Here is a 16,127-nt window from a genome sequence, read left to right as displayed (position 1 = left end):
GAGACAGTCACAGGGAACTGATGGGTCTCCTGCCCCCCAGGTGTCCCTCGCACTGTCCTGCTGGAAGCTGTGAAGGCCCATCCCGGCCAGCGATGCTGATCCTGAGCTGTCCCTCCAAGCTGCGGATCCTGGAGGGGATGCTACGGCGGGGCCTGCCTGACACGCTGCCGGTGACCAGGACTCGCCCGACCCACAGGGCCGAACCCTCCCACCCTCAGGCTGGGCAGAGAGCAGGGGAAAGTCCCTCGGAGTCCCCTGGGTGATGGGGCACAGATTGGGCTGGGGTGCAATCCCCTGGGTCGGGGGTACATGGAGGGCTGGCCCCTCCACCTGGTCGGGGGGTAGCAGTTTGGGGGGCAGACCCTTTCTCCAGGTCGGGGGGCAGCAGTTCAGGGGCTGGGCAGGCTCTCATAGATCCACAGGGGATGTGCTGTACCCCAGCCTGTCACCAGGCCCCTGGGAGCGACCCCTGGAGTGGGCCGGGGCCCGAGGCTGCACACAGCTCACAGGGGCAGGCCCATGACCTCCACCACTGGGCCTTTGACACCAGCCCTCCCATCTCTCTCCGTGGCTCCCTGCAGCGAATGCAGCCGAGCCAGACGCCCGCAGGAGGCTTGGACCGGGCCCCTGCGGTGGGTGTTGGCAGAGACTTTGTGTTGGAGGGTCTGTCACTTTTATGAATAAAAGTCCTTCTCTTCCCCCAGCCCCGCTCCCCCCTCCATCTGTGACTTCTCGGCATTGATGAGAAGACCGAGCCGTTGAAATAGAGACAGGATTTCTGTCATCTGGTCCATTACCAGCCGCCGAGACGTTCCGCGAACCAGCCAGTCGTCGAGATACGGGTAGACGTGTATATGACGACGGCGGAGGGCTGCGGCAACCACGGCCATGCACTTGGTAAACACCCTCGGTGCGGTGGATACGCCAAATGGTAACACTGCGAACTGGTAGTGTGCGTTGTTGACCACGAAACGTAGGTAGCGTCGATGGGGAGGGTAGATCGTGACATGGAAGTACGCGTCCTTCATGTCGAGGGCGGCAAACCAGTCTCCCGGATCCAGTGAGGGAATGATGGTCCCCAGGGTGACCATGCGAAACTTGGGCTTGAGCAGATACTTGTTCAGCTCTCGAAGGTCCAGGATAGGACGTATCCCTCCTTTCGCTTTGGGGATGAGAAAATATCGGGAATAGAATCCCCTGCCCCGCCTGTCTTGAGGCACTGCCTCTATGGCACCCACGCTCAACAGAGTCCGGACCTCTTGTAAGAGGAGTTGCTCGTGAGAGGGACAGGGAGGGTGGGTGGGAAGGGGGGGGCGAAACAAACTGAAGGCGGTATCCCCACTGGACTGTTTGAAGCACCCAGTTGTCCGTTGTTATTTGGGACCACGCCGAAAAGAAATGGGAAAGGCGGTTGTAAAACAAAAGGGTAGGATCCGGTAGGAAGAGTGATGGGCCGTCCTCGGGCGTCCCATCAAAAGGCCTGTTTGGACCCTGGAGGGGCCTTGGAAGGGGCCTGGGCCTGGTTGCGTCTGTTGCCGGATGGTCGACGGCGATTTTGGCCGGGCCGCCTGCTGTTGTAGGGACGGTACCGTGGCTGAGTGAAAGGCCGGGAGGGTTGCTGCCTGAAGGACCTGCGCTGGGTTGCCGGTGTATGCATCCCGAGAGTGCGGATGGCTATGCGACCGTCCTTCAGGGTCTGGATCCGGGAATCAGTTATTTCTGAGAACAGACCCTGAGTATCAAAAGGCAGGTCCTGCAGCGTGTACTGCACCTCCGGTGGTAGGGTGGAGGACTGCAGCCAGGAGATGCGCCTCATAGTCACTTCTGAGGCCAAGGTCCTTGCTCCCGAGTCCGCGGAGTCAAGAGCGGTCTGGATGGAGGACCTGGAAGATTTTTTCCCTTCGTCCAACAGCGCCGAGAACTCCTGGCGGGAGGCTGTTGGGAGCAGTTCTGTAAACTTCGCCAGGGACACCATGATGTCATAGGCGTACCTGGCGAGGAGAGCCATCTGATTGGCGATCCGAAGTTGCAGACCGCCAGCAGAGTAGACCTTGCGGCCCAACAGATCCATCCGCCTCGCCTCCTTAGACTTCGGCGCTGGGGCGGGCTGACCATGCCTCTCCCTGTCGTTGACCGACTGTACGACCAACGAGTCTGGGGCCGGGTGAGTATACAGATACTCATATCCCGTGGGGGGGACGGAGTACTTTCGCTCGACCCCGCGGGCAGTAGGAGGGACGGACGCCGGTGACTGCCAGATTGTCGTGGCGTTCTTTTGGATCGTACGGATGAACAGTAAGGCCACCCGTACTGGAGCCTCCGCTCCAATGACGTTCGTCACTGGGTCCTCGTCCTCCTGGACCTCCGCCACGGGGAGATCGATGGCCTTTGCCACGCGGCGAAGCAGGTCTTGGTGGGCCCTCAAGTCTATTGGTGGAGGATCTGTGGCAGATGCTCCGGCCACCGCCTCGTCAGCTGACGACGACGAGGATAAGCCCTGGACTACAGCCTCCGTAGATGGATCTTCTAACGGTTGGTCGGCTGGCTCGGGCTGAGGATGCCTCTGGGGGTCAGGCGGTATTGAAACCGAAGCCGGTGGCGAAGGGGGCGGTCTACTTATGGTGGTCTCTGGTACCCTGCGTTCGGAGGCAGGGGCCTTTGGAGGGAAAGGCACCCCCTGAGTCTCGTATTGGGCCCAGGGGACCCAGAAGCCCCACTGCTGTGCACCCTGAGGTTGACCATGCGGAGCAGGCGGAAGGTGCCCGTTGCTGTCTGCCCCGGAAGCGACCGACGCGGGGCGAGATGGCCATGTGACAGCCTGTCCCCGGACGGTGCCGAGGATCGGTGCCGGTCATCACGGTACCGGGATGGTGACCGAGACCAACGTCCGCCGCGGTTCCGGGAGCTCGACCGGTGCCGGGAGCTCGACCGGGATCTGGACCCGCGGTGCGCTACGCGCCGATGAAGCCCTCGGTGCCGGCGTGGTCGGTGCCGGGGGCTAGAGCGATGCCTCCATCAGGAGCTGCTTCAGGCGAATGTCCCGCTCCTTGCGCGTCCGGGGCTTAAATGCCGAACAGATAGGGCACTTATCTGTCCTGTGACTCTCCCCGAGGCAACGGAGACAGGAGTCGTGCGGATCCCCGACCGGCATATGCCGCTGGCAAGATGCGCAGGGCTTAAAGCCCGGTGCCTTGGGCATGAGCCCGCACCGGTAGAGGAAAAGGGGGGAAAATCCCCCTTATCCTTATCCTAAAACTATCTAACTAACTGAATGAACTATCTACACTAAGTAATGAAACAACTATGTACAGAAAAAGTAGCGAGAGCTAGGGTTGTGGAGGACAGAGAGCACTCCACAGTTCCAACTGGCCGTCACGGGCGGTAAGAAGGAACTGAGGAGCGGACGGGCCGGCTGGGGTATATAACAGGCGCCATAGCGGCGCCACTCCAGGGGGCGCCAGCCGGCCCGCCGGAGTTGCTAGGGTAAAAATGTTCCGAAGAGCCGTGTACGCGCGGTGCGCACACCTGACTGGAATGCATAGGACCAATCACTCGAAGAAGAACAACAGTTTCCTTAAGCATCTCAGTCCTTGTATCACCGCCAAAACCACTAGACTTATAGATGAGTGGTTCTTTAAAACCAATTTAACCAAAGACCAGGTTCTTCTGATCCAAAGGACCAGCCACATGCCCAGGTCAATATACAACTCAGATCTCACCCAAAAATCACACTGTTGCCAACCCTTTAGTATCTGAAATCTAAAGTTTTATTCAAAGAAAGAAAGAAAGAAAGAAAGAAAGAAAGAAAGAAAGAAAGAAAGAAAGAAAGAAAGATGAATGTTAAAATTGGTTAAAGGAATCAAATACATACAATAACTGCAAAGTTCTTGGATCAGGCTTGTACCAGTGATGGAATAAACTGCTGGCTTGATAAGTCTCTGGTTGCTTCGAAATCACTGGAAGGACCTCAGTCCCTTGGTTAGAATGCTTCCATTAGTATAAGTCCTTAGTCCAGAAGTTTAAGCTGGAAAGAGGCAGAATGGAGGTGTTTCCAGGGCCTTTTTTTTGGTTCTCCCATGTGGAGAGAAACCCATTGTTTCAAACAAAGCCCTCAGCACAGCTAGTAGAAAATTACAGGTAAAAGATGGGGTTTGGAATGACATGGGCAAGTCACATGTCCAGGCATAACTTTGCTTAGTCACAGCAGGAAATTACCTATACCCCAGACAGCACGTTTGCAGGACAGTCCATTCAGTGTACATGGTCTCCCATGGTCCACTGTCGGTTAAGTGTTTCTTGATGAGCCACTTAATATGGGTCATTACACATATTGAATCTATTTCCCCATGTTAAGTATCCCCACACCTTCCCCACACCTTCTTGTCAACTGTCTAAAAAGGACCATCTTGATTATCACTACTTGGTTATCTCCTGCTGATAATAGCTCATCTTAACTAATTGGCCTCTTACAGTTGGTGTGGCTACTTCCACTTTTTCATGTTCTCTGTATGTATGAATATCTTCTTACTATATGTTCCATTCTATGCATCTGATGAAGTGAGCTGTAGCCCACGAAAGCTTATCCTCAGATAAATTTGTTCATCTCTAAGGTGCCACAAGTACTCCTGTTCTTTTTGTGGATACAGACTAACACGGCTGCTACTCTGAAACCTTAATTTGAATAGTCCCTCCAAGATGTGCCGGCTAAACACCTTGTGGGTGTTATCCCAGGAGCAAACAGTTGAAATCCTGGTATAGAGCCAATACTCATAACTTCAAATACAAAAATGATACGTGCATACAGATAGCATAATCAGATTCAGCAAATCATAACCTTTTCATAGACATCTTACATGCCACATTTTATACAAGATTTGTTGCAAATATATAACAGTGGTTGCAACAATGATCTATATGGTCATTTTTCAATCAGATAACATCACAAACATCATACAGCAGAATCTTATAACTTTACCTACAATGTTGCCACACATATTTTACTGTGACAATAATTATCAGCAAATTATGAGTTTACCTATGATACCTCACAAGGCAAACTTTGTACAAAATTTATCATAGTTTTGTAAAAGTGGTGAACATGGGGGTACAGTGTGTCACAATGGTCCGCCAAGAGCTAAGAACTAGCTGTCAAGACAGCTGACCATCATGGTTACTGCAAGATGTTTGTACGGGAAACAGTTTACAAGCTATGTAGAAGATTGGGTTGCACAACTGTTGAAGGGAGACGTGTCATTTGAGGTGAGGTGGGTCTCAGAGCTAACTCAATCAATCTTGAAAATACTGAACATCCCTGGAGGCAGCACTTTGTTTACTGTCTGGGCCAAGTGGAGACCGGTGATCAGCACAGGGAGCAGATGCCAGAACGCCAGGGATGGGAACCGCCCCTCTGGGAACTTGCTCCTTTTTACAAGGAGTTTGACCAGGTGCTGGGTCCTGTGCTGCAACCCCAGCACTTCACAACAGCCACACCAGCCTGCACAGTCACCTTCTCACCCCTGAACGCAGCACAGGGCCAGCGGGGAGCCAGCAAGCACTGGATGAGGCAGCCAAAGTGATTCTCGGGCTCACTGTGGTCTCCAAGGCGGCTTTGCTGCTGGAGCAGCTGCAGCACATCCTGGGTCCCTACTCGGAGGGGCTTTCTGATGCCCCCCAGAGGGGCTGCCCGCTGCGGAAGCAGCATCAGAAACACAAGAAGCACAGGTTGCCCCTGAGCCTGGTCAGTGTCTGGTGGCACGTCTGTTATTAATCTAGGAATGGGAGGGATTTCCAATTTATTACCCAAAGCAGAATGTATTGCAAGCCAAAGGCAGCTGCATGTAGCCAGTAGTGGCAGGTTGCAGGCACCACCTTGAATTCAAAAGGGAGATTGGGAGCACAAACAACACTGAAACAAGCATTTAAGATTAAACTTGGGCTAGAAACTCGCACATTCTTACAGAGCTGTGCCTAGGGTTGCCAGGTTTGGTTGGACGTATTCCTGGAAGTTTCATCACGTTACATAACAGATTAATCTTTAATTCCTGGAGGGTTGGCAATCCTAGATGAACTGTGACTGTTTCGGTCACAGAGACCTCCTTGGGGCTGCCACCTGATGTGCTGAGACTACCTCTGAGCCCGTTTGCCCTGCCAGCTTGGGTCTCCAGTATCCTGTCTTGTTCAGCCAGACATGCCAGTCTGCTTCAACACAAACCCCCAGGTTTGAACCATGTGCCCCAAAGCTGCAGACTTAACTGAAAACAGCTTAAGAAGTGTTCCTGTCTCTAGCACCCAGACATCAAGTTCCCAATGGGATCCAAACCCCAAATGAATCCGTTTTACTCTGCATAAAGTTTATACAGGGTAAACTCATAAATTGTCTGCCCCCTATAATACTGATAGAGAGATCTGCACAGCTGTTTGCTCCCCCAGGAATTAATTACTTGCTCTGGGTTACTTAATAAGTCAAAAGTGATTTTATTACATATAAAAAGTGGGATTTAAGTGGTTCCAAGCAATAACAGACAGAACAAAGTAAGTTACCAAGCAAAATAAAACAAAACACACAGATCTAAGCCTAATGCAGTAGGAAACTAAAAGCAGGTAAATCTCACCCTCAGAGATGTTCCAATAAGCTTCTTTGACAGACTAGACTCCTTCCTAGTCTGGGTCCAACAATCACTCACACCCCCATAGTTACTGTCGTTTTTTCCAGTTTCTTTCAGGCATCTCTTTGGGATGGAGAGGCTACCTCTTCAGCCAGCTGAAGACAAAATGGAGGGGCTTCCAGGGCCTTATATAATCTTTCTCTTGTGCCACATCACAGCCACACAATGGGGTCTCTAGCCACCTGGGCAAGTCACCTGTCTATGAACGATTCAGCTTTTTGCAGGCCGAAGCCATTGTTTACATGTTAGTTTGAACATTCCCAGGAAAGGTCAGATGGGGATTGGCGTCTCTCAAAGTCCATTGTTAGTTAAGTGCTCCAATTACTTGAATAGCCCCTTCACACTATGTTTACCAATCTGCCTCACCTGCTTCCTACAGCAACGATCATGTCCCTCAATATACTGGCCACGCTCCTACTTATACAGCCCAAAATGCCGTTAGCCTTCTTGGAAACAAGGGCACACTGTCAACTCATATCCAGCTTCCCATCCACTGTAACCCCTAGGTCCTTTTCTGCAGAACTGCTGCCTCGCCACTCGGTCCCTAGTCTGTAGCAGTGCATGGGATTCTTCCATCCTAAGTGCACTTGTCCTTCTTAAACCTCATCAGATTTCTTTTGGTCCAATCCTCTAATTTGTCTAGGTCCTTCTGTATCCTATCCCTACCCTCTAGCGTATTTACCACTCCTCCCATTTTAGTGTCATCTGCAAACTTGCTGAGAGTACAATCCACGCCATCCTCCAGATCATTAATGAAGATATTGAACAAAACTGGCCCTAGGACCAACCCTTGGGGCACTCCGCTTCATACCGGTCAACTAGACATGGAGCCATTGATCACTACCCATTGAGCCTGATGATCTAATCAGATTTCTATCCACTTTATAGTCCATTCATCCAGCCTATACTTCTTTAACTTGAAGGCAAGAATACTGTGGGAGACTGTCCATTGCTTTCCCCTCATGCACAGAGCTGGTTATCTCATCATAGAAGGCAATTAGGTTAGTCAGGAATGATTTACCCTTGGTGAATCCATGCTGACTGTTCCTGATCACTTTCTTCTCCTCAAAGTGCTTCAAAATTAATTCCTTAAGGACCTGCTCCATGATTTTTCCAGGGACTGAGGTAAGGCTGATGGCCTGTAATTCCCTGAATCCTCCTTCTTCCCTTTTTTAAAGATGGGCACTACATTAGCCTTTTTCCAGTCATCCGAGACCTCCCCCGATCGCCATGAGTTTTTAAAGATAATGGCCAGTGGCTCTGCAATCACATCTCCCAACTCCTTTAGCAACCTCAGCTGCAGTGCATCCGCCCCCATGGACTAGTGCTTGTGATGTTATTGATATAATCTGGGACCGTATAGAACATGGTTGCAACCAAAGTCCTGCAGTGGCACCAAATCTTATATAAAGGGGGTCACATAAGGTGCCTAAGACCAGGTTATGGGTTGCTGGTTATGATTATGCTGTCTGTATGAATGTATCATTTTTTAGCTGAAGTTACAAATATTGGCTCTATACTGTCTGTACTTCAAACTTATGCTATGCTTCTGGGTGATGTCCCAGACAGGTTGGTGTTAGCTCTGCCTAGCCTGCCTGATGGCCCATTAAGGACCATCAGCTACACAATTGACCCATTGAGAGAAGGCAGATACGCCCTGTAACTCAGCAAAGTATGCAGGAACTTGCCCAGGTGACTCCAGACTCCATTTTGCTGTAATTTTCCACTGTAAGAACAAAGAAGTGTTCTTACACCTGGAAAAAACTGATATCTCATCTCCATCTGGTCTTCAATCTTGATTTGAACCTGCAGTTTACTCCATAACTGCTACAAGGCTGAACTATGAACTTTGCCATTACTGTATGTAATTGATTCCATTTCACCAATTCTAGCTCTCGTCTCTATCTTTTTCCTTTTATGAATAAACCTTTAGATTTTAGATTCTAAAGGACTGGCAAGAGTGTGATTTGTGGGTAAGATCTGATTTGTATATTGACCTGGGTCTGGGGCTTGATTCTTTGGGATCGAGAGAACCTTTTTCCTTTCTTGGAGTGTTGGTTTTCATAACCATTCATCCCAAGGACGAGTGGCACTGGTGGTGATACTGGGAAACTGGAGTGTCTAAGGGAATTGCTTGTTTGACTTGTGGTTAGCCAGTGGGGTGAGACCAAAGTCCTCTTTGTCTGGCTGGTTTGGTTTGCCTTAGAGGTGGAAACACCCCAGCCTTGGGCTGTAACTGCCCTGGTTTAAGTGATTTGTCCTGAATTGGCACTGTCAGTTGGTTCCCGCCAGAACCGCATCTTCACGGTGCTCAATCAGCTTTTCTGAATAGTCCTGAACCATTTCTTTCTCCACAGAGGGCAGAAACACTTGGAAAACAATTGCAGCTGAGATTCAGGAGAGAGAGTCTGTAAGGAACGATACTCCCTGGTGCTTTTTCCTCCCCTGTTGGAGTTTCTTTTGTTTCCCTTCCTGCTTGATGACTCTGTTTGTTGCTTTAATGTCCCCATTCCTTTGTTGAGACAGGCCTGTTTGCCAACCTCAGGTTAGAGCACGTGTTAACACCATAAAGGGGAGTATTATCATTACACGTACATTGTTGTCACACACATTTTATCAGGGCCATACTGACCGGCAAATTATACATTTACAAATAATACCTTGCAAGGTTGTACAAACATTATTACAACAGTGGGTACGGTGTGAACACAAGGGTACATTCTGTCCCCTACCTTCCCCCTCTCGGTCCTTTGTTCACGAGGTGGGGACTTTTCTCAGCTTCCCTGAAATACATAAACCATGGGAACTTGCATTGTCGCTCTGGCCTCCTTTCCCCGGAGGCCCCTCCACCTCTGCCCAGAGCAAAATCCCAATCAACTGTGCCCTGCAGCTGCAGGGATGTCACCGCCTCTGGGTTCCAGGACTGGCAGACTCTGTTAATGGTTCATTCACTCGTGTATAAGAGGCTGGAGCAGCCCCTGAAGGAGAGAGAGAGGCAGGAACCTCACAGCTCCACAGACACCCAGGAACTGCTCCTTCCCCTGCACGGAGTCACCCCAGGTGAGTGGGACCGTAGCCCTGTACGGGCAGCCCTGGCATCACATGGCCTTAGAGCAGCCTTCTTATTGTGGGGTCTCTGGTGAGCACAGGGGCTGCGCACACACTGGTTAGGTAGTATAAGGTCTCTGGTGAACACACGGGGGGCTGTGCATAGACTGTTAAGTTATTATAGGGTCTCTCGTAAGCACAGGCGCTGCGCACAGACCGGTTAGGTAGTATAAGGTCTCTGGTGAACACACAGGGGGCTGCGCACAGACTGGTGAGCTGTTGTGGGGTCTACACAGTGTTTGCTATTTTGGCAGGGCTGGGAGCTGGCAGCTGGTCTCTGGGGTTGGGAGGAGACAGTCACAGGGAACTGATGGGTCTCCTGCCCCCCAGGTGTCCCTCGCATTGTCCTGCTGGAAGCTGTGAAGGCCCATCCCGGCCAGCGATGCTGATCCTGAGCTGTCCCTCCAAGCTGCGGCTGCTGGAGGGGATGCTACGGCGGGGCCTGCCTGACATGCTGCCGGTGACCAGGACTCGCCCGACCCACAGGGCTGAACCTTCCCACCCTCAGGCTGTGCAGAGAGCAGGGGAAAGTCCCTCGGAGTCTCCTGGGTGATGGGGCACAGATTGGGCTGGGGTGCAATCCCCTGGGTCGGGGGTACATGGAGGGCTGGCCCCTCCACCTGGTCGGGGGTAGCAGTTTGGGGGGCAGACCCTTTCTCCAGGTCGGGGGGCAGCAGTTCAGGGGCCGGGCAGGCTCTCATAGATCCACAGGGGATGTGCTGTACCCCAGCCTGTCACCAGGCCCCTGGGAGCGACCCCTGGAGTGGGCCGGGGCCCGAGGCTGCACACAGCTCACAGGGGCAGGCCCGTGACCTCCACCACTGGGCCTTTGACACCAGCCCTCCCATCTCTCTCCGTGGCTCCCTGCAGCGAATGCAGCCGAGCCAGACGCCCACGAGAGGCTTGGACCGGGGCCCTGTGGTGGGTGTTGGCAGAGACTTTGTGTTGGAGGGTCTGTCTCTCCAGCTTGGCTGGGCCCCGGCTGAACGCAAAGGACTCTGCTTTACCCCCAGTTCTCTCTGCTGACCTAATGCTGCTCCGTGACTCCTAAACTGGCCTGGCTTGACAATGCTGCCGAGTGTCACTGCAAACCCAGGCTGGGGTGTGGGAGCCCCCGAAGAGTGGCCAGGTCTCTCCAGGGTTCTGGCTCAGTGGGAGGCACCGGGCAGAGCTCGCGGGGTGGAGCAGGAGGGCTGGAGCCCAGAGGCTCCATCTCAGAGGCCCTGGCCTGCCCCGCAGAAAGAGTGGGGCCCCCTGGGCGGCTGGCACTTTGAGGGCTCCTCCAAGGGGCAGAGTAAAAGCTGGGGCCCAGCACCGATCCTGGGGAAACGGGACATCCCCAGACTCTGACCTCTGTGTCTTGGCAGGTCTACGGCGCTGTGATGCATGTGAACCGCGGGAACCCGGCTGGCCAGGAGGTGCTGGTGGATTCATGGCCAGAGTTCAAAATGGTCCTCACCCGGCCACGCAGAGAAGTGCGGCCTTTGCTGGGCCCCTCCCATCTGCCCCGCTCCCCTCCCCCGCCTGACACCATCACTGCCCCGCTGCCCTCCCTGACTTCCTTGCCCCTTTCCCTGCTTGGTGTCATCTCTATCCCTCCCCCTCCTGGCTGCCCCACCTCCCCAGAGCTTGTCTCCCCTTTCTGCTGCCTAGACCCCCCCCATCCCATTCTGCCCTAAGTCCCCTGGCTCTATTCATGGGGCCCCTTCCCCCCACCTCAATCTCTTACTTGGGGCTCGCTCTGCCCTGCTCCCCCGATGCTGTCCCTGAGGGTCGTGGGGGGCAGAGGCTGCGCTCACCCCCAGGCAGTGTCCCCCCTACAGGTGGCGCGGGACCCAAGTGATTATTTCACCAACTTGTACACGGCCTTTTACCGGGACGAGGGCGCCTGCCGGGCCCTGCTGGGGAACAGCCGCGCCGTGGACTGGGGCCAGGCCTTCCAGATACTGGGTGAGCCCCTCCAGCCCTGCTCCATCCAGCACCTGCCACATGGGGGGGAGGACCACTGTGCCCCCCCCATGGGCCAATAGCCCCGAGGAGCCTGCCTGGACCCCCCCCCTCCACAGACCAATAGCCCCGAGGAGCTCACCTGGGCCCCTTCTCCATCAAGACCCAGGATCCCGAATGCGCCAAGCTTGGGAACCCCCGGTTGGGTCATGCCGGCTCACAGTGGCCCTTGGCCCCTCCCTGCTGCTCTCCCCCACCAAGCTGGGCCCCCCACATCCATGGGCACCTTTCGGGGGGGGCCTGCTGACAGCGCACGGCTGTCCCTGCAGGGCTGCAGGACGGGGTATACGAGAACATCAGGGACATCGCCAGGGCCAGGGACCTTGAGATGGAGACGTATCCGCACCGGCCACTGCTGCACCCAGACCCGCCTGCCATGCCCCAGTACCGGTAGGTGCCCCCAGATATGGGGTGTGTGAGAGAATGGGGCAATGCACACAACCAGCCTGTGCTAGATGGAGGGGGGAGCGGGGCTGGGGGAAGGGAAGGACCCCAGGGTGCCAGGCCAGAGGCCTCCATTGCGCCCCAGATCTGGTGTCAATGAGTTCCCCAGGCTAACGGTGCTGGCAGAGTGAGGCCATCACCACAGCCCCACAGAGCCCCAGGCCTTGGGCACATGCTGCCAAGGATTTCCCATCCTGCTCCGGGGCAGGGCTGAGTCAGCCCTAGAGCTTCGCCGGGGGCAGGGGCAGCCCTGCCTGGCCAAGGAACCTCCTTGGCCCCAGGATGGGGAGAGCAGGGGGAGGGGCAGCCTGTAACCTTCTGTATCCTGGGAGGGGCAGCCAGGGGTCCTTGACTCCAGAGCCGTCCCCTCTGAGGGGAGGGGGCTCCAAGCACAGAGCCCCCCGGTCCCTCCTTCCCTGTCAGCGGGTAGGTCCCCGGGCAGGGGGTTCGCTGCCCACTGAGCCCTGGTGCTTTCATGTCAGGAGCTGAGCTTAGCCACGGCCCATCGGCAGCGATGGCTCTGCTGGGGCTGGACTGGGCCCTGTCAGACAGCCCCTGTGCTGAGGCCGCGGGAGTGTGTCGATCCCCTCCCCCCCCGGGGGTCACCTTCCCCCCATGTGCTGCCTCCTGGCTCGATCACCTTCCCACAGGGCTCCCCCTTCCCCCCATGTGCCGCCTCCTGGCTCGATCCCCTCCCCCCAGGGCTCCCCCGTCTCCCCCACCCCGGGTCTATCGCCCCTCAGCCTCACCCCCCTTCTTCCTGTACCAGGTCAGCCCCCGTCCAGCCTCCCTCCCCTCCATGGGGGGCACTGGGAGGAGCGTTATGGGGGCTATAGTCACCCAGGATTTGCCATAGCCTCCCCTCCCAGTGCAAAGGCCAAACGTTACGCAGCAGTAGGGGTGGCAATGCCATACCACGCCCCCCGTAGCTCTCGGCTGCTGCTGGCGGCGGCGCTGCCTTCACAGCTGGGTGGCACACCCCTCCCCCACAGGATACTTTCCATGCCCCCCACACCTCCCAGTTTCAGATTTGGCAGCCCTCCCACTGCCAATTTTCTGTCCAGTCCACCTCAGCCCCACAACCGGGAAGAGGATGGCGCTGCCAGACCCTGCTCCCCTCCTATGCCATGTCATACCAGCTCAATCCCTGCTCCCCGGGCTCACTCCCTTGTACCAGATCGAGCCCCCGGCTCACTGCACCCTGCCCCCCCAAGCTGGGTCAATCTCCCCCTGTGCTCACACCTCCCATGTTTGGTTGCTCCCCGCTCCTCTCCCCTAGCCTTACTCCTTCCCCTAGTGGTTGTATTCCCTCTGACCAGGGATGCTGACCCCCTCCCCTTGCTAGGTCAATCCCTTATCTGCTCACCCCACCCCGCCCTGCATCTCATCCCTCCCGACCTGTCTTGCAGGCCTGACAGGGGGCTCAGGCTGGCCCCCGTGTCCCCCGCCCACGCCATGCTGCTCAGAGACACCTGGCCGTTTGGGGGGAACAGCTGGAGCCTGCGCTACCTGAGCTGCCTGATCCGCCACTTCCCCAGCGCCTGCCTGCTGGACCCTGAGGGGACCCCCATCTCCTGGTGCCTCACCGACCCGCTGGCTGCCCTGACACACGGTTACACCCTCCCGGAGCATCGTGGCCAGCACCACCTGCGGTCTGTGGTGGGGACGCTGGCGGCACAGTTGCATGCCCACGGCTTCCCTGTTTACGCTGGGGTGCTGCCCCACAACGAGCCTTCGCTGCACGTCCTACAACGCCTCAGCTTCCGCATCCTGCCTGGGGTGTTCTACCTGCTGGTGGTGAGGCCTGGGTTCGCCCAGTCCCAGCCAGCCAGTGCCCTGGACTCGGCTCAGGACCCTGCGCCCAGCTCTGGGGAACGGCAACACGCCCAACAGCACGTAGCACAGGGGGAGGGGAGCGGAGGAGAAGAGGACACGGCCTAGGGCCCTGCACCCAGCTCTGGGGGACAGCCACGCTCTGCCAGCACATAGCCCTGGGGGAGGGGAGGAGATGGGGACATGGCCCAGCCATGCCCAGGGACCTCCTGCTCTGCTACCCCCCATGAAGGGGACACACTGACCAGGCACCAGGGGAGCTCAGCTGTCAGCCCTTGGGAAGCCGGGGCCTGGTAGAGGAGACTCTCTCATGCTCCATTATCCCCTGCAGCAGGGCAGAGGCTCAGTAGGGGGCGCTCTCCCCTGGCAGTCAGGGCTGGCCCCAAAGAGACCAGGGTGAGGGCTCAGCAGGGGGTCTCTCTCGCTCCCTTCCCCAGGCAGTTTGTTGCTCGGCTGGGCCTGTGGTGGTGGTGTGGGGGGGTCCCCGTTCCAGGTGCTGCGCCTGGTCTTGCCAGAGCTTTGGTGCAAGCTCCCTTGGGCTCTGAGCACATGTCCCAGCTGTGGCCCACCCCTGACCTACCCTGTGGTGATAGGGGGCAGGTGCTGGCCTTGCACGGCTGCTCCAGGGCCAGCAGCCAGCTGGAAAGCCAGGCCAGGGCTTGTGTTTATGCTGGTGCACTACAGGGGGGAGGGAAGCAGTCACAGGACCCCCCCCCCCCCCATAGAGCCCTGCTGGGCCCAAACCCCGATAGTGTAGACGTACCAAAAGAGAATTTTCTGTAATAGTTTTGATGCCGGTGTGCCTCAGTTTCCTTCTGTACTTTGCATCTCTGCCCAGTGGGTGCCAAAGGGTTAAAAAGCTGCTCCTGGGGCAGAGCAGGGACGGGAGGGGGGTGTCACATGGCTGGGGGCAGGACCTGGGCGTTCAGGATCAAAACCAGACCAACGGAGGCTCCACAAAGAAGAAGAGTTGGGTTTTGGTGGGACTCAGGAGCTCCCAGCTGGGACTGAAAGAGATGGAGACAGGATCCAGTTTTGGCTCTTTAGCAGCTCAGCTGGGTGGGGCCCTGGCCTGTGTCTTCACCTTCACTTCTCTCTGCTGCCCCAGGGACCTCCCAGGCTGGGTTCCCGGGGACCAATAAACCGTGTGCTGTGTGGAAAAGGCTTTGGGATGTCACTGCAAACACTGGCTGGGGGACACTGGTCCCCACAGAGCAGCCAGGTCTCTCCAGGCGTCTGGCTCAGTGCAACGTGCCGGGCAGAGCTCATGGGGTGAAGCAGGAGGGCCGGAGCCATGTGCTCGGCCCTGGAGTAAGACAAGGCAAAAGCAGCTCAAGCTCCCACCCGGTGACCTGGGACAATTACACACCACCTCCCTGGGCGCCTCTAGGAGGCAACACTTCCCCTCTCGCAAGCACAGAGTCTGAGTGTAGCCAAATCCTTTTAATAAAGGAGTGAAACATTGTGGCATTATGTTGAGGAAGCATCACAAACAGGATTCATAACACAAACTATAACACAAAACATTGCGGCATTATGTTGGGGAAACACCACAAACAGGATTCATAACACAAACCATGAGCAAAAGACGCATCCCTAAGTAATTCTGGCAGTGTCCTTTTCCCCGCAGGGTCTTAAGTCCAGCAACCCAACAGTCACCCCATCCACAGTTTCTGACCTTGGTCAGTGCAGCCCCCAAAGTTCAGAAGTGCATCTGCAGAGTTTACCTCCCAGCCTGGATGGAAGTGGTGGGGAGATGGGGGAGGGGTGGGGGGGCAGCTTACATGCTCCGCTGCTCGGGTCGACGGCCGATTACCACGCCTCTCCATGGGGTTCTGCTACAGTCTTCACCACCAGCTGCTCCTCTCCACCAGCCGTCCTGCTGGCAGCTCCTCTCCGCCAGCCACCCTGCTAGCCCCTCACCAATATATCTTCACTTAACACAGTGCTCAGTGATTTCAGCTCTTTAGTAACTTTAGCGCTTTAGTGATTTCAACTGTTAGTAGGCGAAGCCCCAGTGCCAGCACACTCAGAACAACTTGCCCAAAGTAGACCTAATGCTTAGACCAA

General features: G+C 55.7%; 1 protein-coding gene across 1 annotated transcript; it reads left to right on the top strand.

The window, feature by feature from the left end:
* The first annotated feature begins 9,849 nt into the window (after positions 1-9,849).
* Positions 9,850-15,636, top strand: LOC123368863 (glycine N-acyltransferase-like protein 3). Its single transcript, XM_045014043.1, has 5 exons — positions 9,850-10,233; positions 11,141-11,248; positions 11,597-11,723; positions 12,050-12,170; positions 13,634-15,636. Exons 1-5 carry the CDS (start codon positions 10,084-10,086, stop codon positions 14,163-14,165), a joined length of 1,038 nt encoding a protein of 345 aa, XP_044869978.1. The 5' UTR covers positions 9,850-10,083; the 3' UTR covers positions 14,166-15,636.
* Positions 15,637-16,127: the final 491 nt, after the last annotated feature.

Source organism: Mauremys mutica, chromosome 4 (genome assembly GCF_020497125.1).
Source record: "Mauremys mutica isolate MM-2020 ecotype Southern chromosome 4, ASM2049712v1, whole genome shotgun sequence".
Classification (NCBI taxonomy): domain Eukaryota; kingdom Metazoa; phylum Chordata; order Testudines; family Geoemydidae; genus Mauremys; species Mauremys mutica.
The sequence above is the reverse complement of the archived record's forward strand: the minus strand, read 5'-3'. Positions and strand labels throughout refer to the sequence as shown.